The sequence below is a fragment of the Amia ocellicauda genome, chromosome 3, assembly GCF_036373705.1.
Source record: "Amia ocellicauda isolate fAmiCal2 chromosome 3, fAmiCal2.hap1, whole genome shotgun sequence".
Lineage (NCBI taxonomy): Eukaryota > Metazoa > Chordata > Actinopteri > Amiiformes > Amiidae > Amia > Amia ocellicauda.
The window spans coordinates 45,530,357-45,533,012 of record NC_089852.1 but is presented as its reverse complement, the minus strand read 5'-3'; the positions used below and the strand labels follow the sequence as shown (position 1 = coordinate 45,533,012).

At 32.4% G+C, this 2,656-nt stretch overlaps 1 protein-coding gene across 1 annotated transcript; it reads left to right on the top strand.

The window, feature by feature from the left end:
• Nucleotides 1-1,189: 1,189 nt before the first annotated feature.
• On the top strand, nucleotides 1,190-2,143 carry LOC136747341 (olfactory receptor 1M1-like). The gene has a single exon (XM_066700278.1). It carries the CDS (start codon nucleotides 1,190-1,192, stop codon nucleotides 2,141-2,143), a length of 954 nt encoding a protein of 317 aa, XP_066556375.1.
• Nucleotides 2,144-2,656: the final 513 nt, after the last annotated feature.

The window sequence follows — 2,656 nt, the reverse complement described above, 5'->3', positions numbered from 1 at the left end:
GATACAAACACATATCTGGTCTGACAGGACTTTTTATTTCCTTTGCCAAGAAAACAAATGGGCAGCTTTTAAATAGAATTGTGTTTGATTAGATTCATTTTATTATTTTACCTGCATTGTCATAACCCTTTTGTTACAGCCTGGTGAGTATTACACAAAGATTCATAGTTTGGTCGTCTTTGGAATGAGGACTGAGGATTTTGCTTGTTTGTTTTGTTTGTTAGTGGTGTTTTTTTAAAGGAACATGCAGTATGGATTTGTAATTTGCAATAAGTACAGGGGTCAAAAATGTTCTTCAATTGTTGCTAAATAATCAAGCTTAGAGCTCATAACAAAAAACAAAAAAATATTAGTTTTGGTTTATGAAGACAAAAATCTAATCAATCATGTAGCTTTATAAATCTCTTCCTCTTCTTCAAAACAACTTTATTTTTTTTAGATATTTAAACAATTCAAAGCAATTATTTATCTTAATGTTCAATAAACGTACAAAAAGATGTTAGATTCTACAGGCTAAAATCAGAAAAACCTTTACATTGAGGCAACATTTTTATTATTTTTTTCATTTAGCTGACACTCTTATCCAGGGCAACTTACATTTGTACCCATTTATACAGCTGGGCATTTTAGTGGAGCAATCTAAGTGAAGTACCTTGCTCAAGTGTACAACAGCACTATCCCACCTGGGGATAACTTTCCAGTTATGAGTCCAGAGACCTAACCACTACTCCATAGTGCTGTCCTTATAATTAATGTGTATTGTGCAATGTTTATTACATACATTTTTCTTTATTATTATGTATAAGCTGGTGTTGCGGTAGCAAGTGGTTTCTGATGCTACTGATGCAATGCTGTTGGCAATGACAGAGATATATATGTATTTATTTATTCATTCAGTTTACTGTTGTTTCAGGAAGATAGTGATTAAATGGGATGGTGTGCTCCCTGAGAGTGATGCAACACCAGCAGAGGCACTAGGAGTAACAGTACTGCAGTGAAGATATATATGCAATAAAGCAAATGCTTGCTTTATAATTTTACTTTTGTCAAAGTTTTAATGTCAAAGATTATTATTATTATTATTATTATTATTATTATTATTATTATTATTTGTTTTAATTCAGTTTAGCTTTAAATCTGTTAATCACATTTATTATTGCAGGTCAAAGAAATACCAGAACAGTTTGCCATGAGCTCCTTGAATTCAACAGTTTCTCCCAATGCTGCATTTGTTCGGCCTCAGTTCTTTTACATCAATGGCTTTTCCAACATCCCACATGTGAAGTACTATTACATTTTCCTGTGTTGTGTTTATGCTGTAAGTGTGTTTGCAAACTTTTTCATCATATTAATTATATACACAGATAAAAGTCTTCACATGCCTAAATACGTTGCTGTTTTAAACTTAGCTGTAGTGGACATATGTGAAAGCACAGCTCTTATTCCTAGGATAATTGACACCTTTGTCTTTGATTCTCAGTTCATCACATATGAAGCCTGCTTGGCCAGCATGTTCTTTGTTCATTTATTTACCTCCATGCAGTCACTCACTCTTGTTGTACTAGCCTATGACAGGTTTGTTGCTATATGCTTTCCACTGAGATATCACATAATTATGACAAATTCTTCAATGTTTGTGATTATAGCATGCATCTGGGTTTTCACAGTAACCCTAATCATAACTCTTGTACTTTTAATCACCAGACTATCATATTGCAGATCCATTGTCATAGAGAGCTATTTCTGTGATTATGGGCCTCTGTATCGAATGGCCTGTAATGACAATTACTCACAACACATTCATGCAATCATCTGTATTGCAGTATTTAGCTTTGTACCTTTCTCTCTGATTGTGCTGTCTTATGTGTGTATACTATCTGCACTGTTAAAAATAGCATCAGGTGAGGAACGGTTAAAAGCAATGAAAACCTGCACCTCACATTTTATCTTAGTGATAATTGGTTATCTGCCTTTTTTCATCACATACATTGCTGCATTAATATCTGTTATTCATCCAAATACCAGGATAATATGTTCATCTTTGTCCTCCACCATTCCTGCAATGCTGAACCCTATCATTTATACATTAAAAACAGAGGAGATTATAGGGGCAATTAGAAAGCTTTACAAAAGAAACAAATAGTAGTAAATCAGTCAATGTGTACTTCAAAACCAAATACAAAAAAAAAAGATAGACAACTACACCTACTGAAACAGTGGTAATTAAATTAAATGAATTATTAAGTACAATTACAAACTTCACCCTTTTACAGTAAACTATTCCAACTTCTATTCCAAGTACTCTACTATTCAATGCATTCGTTGTGACAAGATCACAAGAATATACATATACAGTTTACTTCTCACTTTGTAGTCTAGGAATTATATATGGGGTATACAAGAGAAATGTTAATGTTACATGATATGAGTGTATCATAAATTTGCTGTCATTAAATTATATTCCTTCATATTTTGGAATAGGTCTTTCAGTACTAACATAACTTATCCTTCATTATATATCATGCTGAACTTTCATAAAGGCATGAAGATATTTTTTTGGGAGTTTGGCATCAAGGACATAGTCTGACTTATTTATAAATGTTTTCTGAAAACTATTTTCTAATTTACACCGTATTACTGATTATATTACCAAATT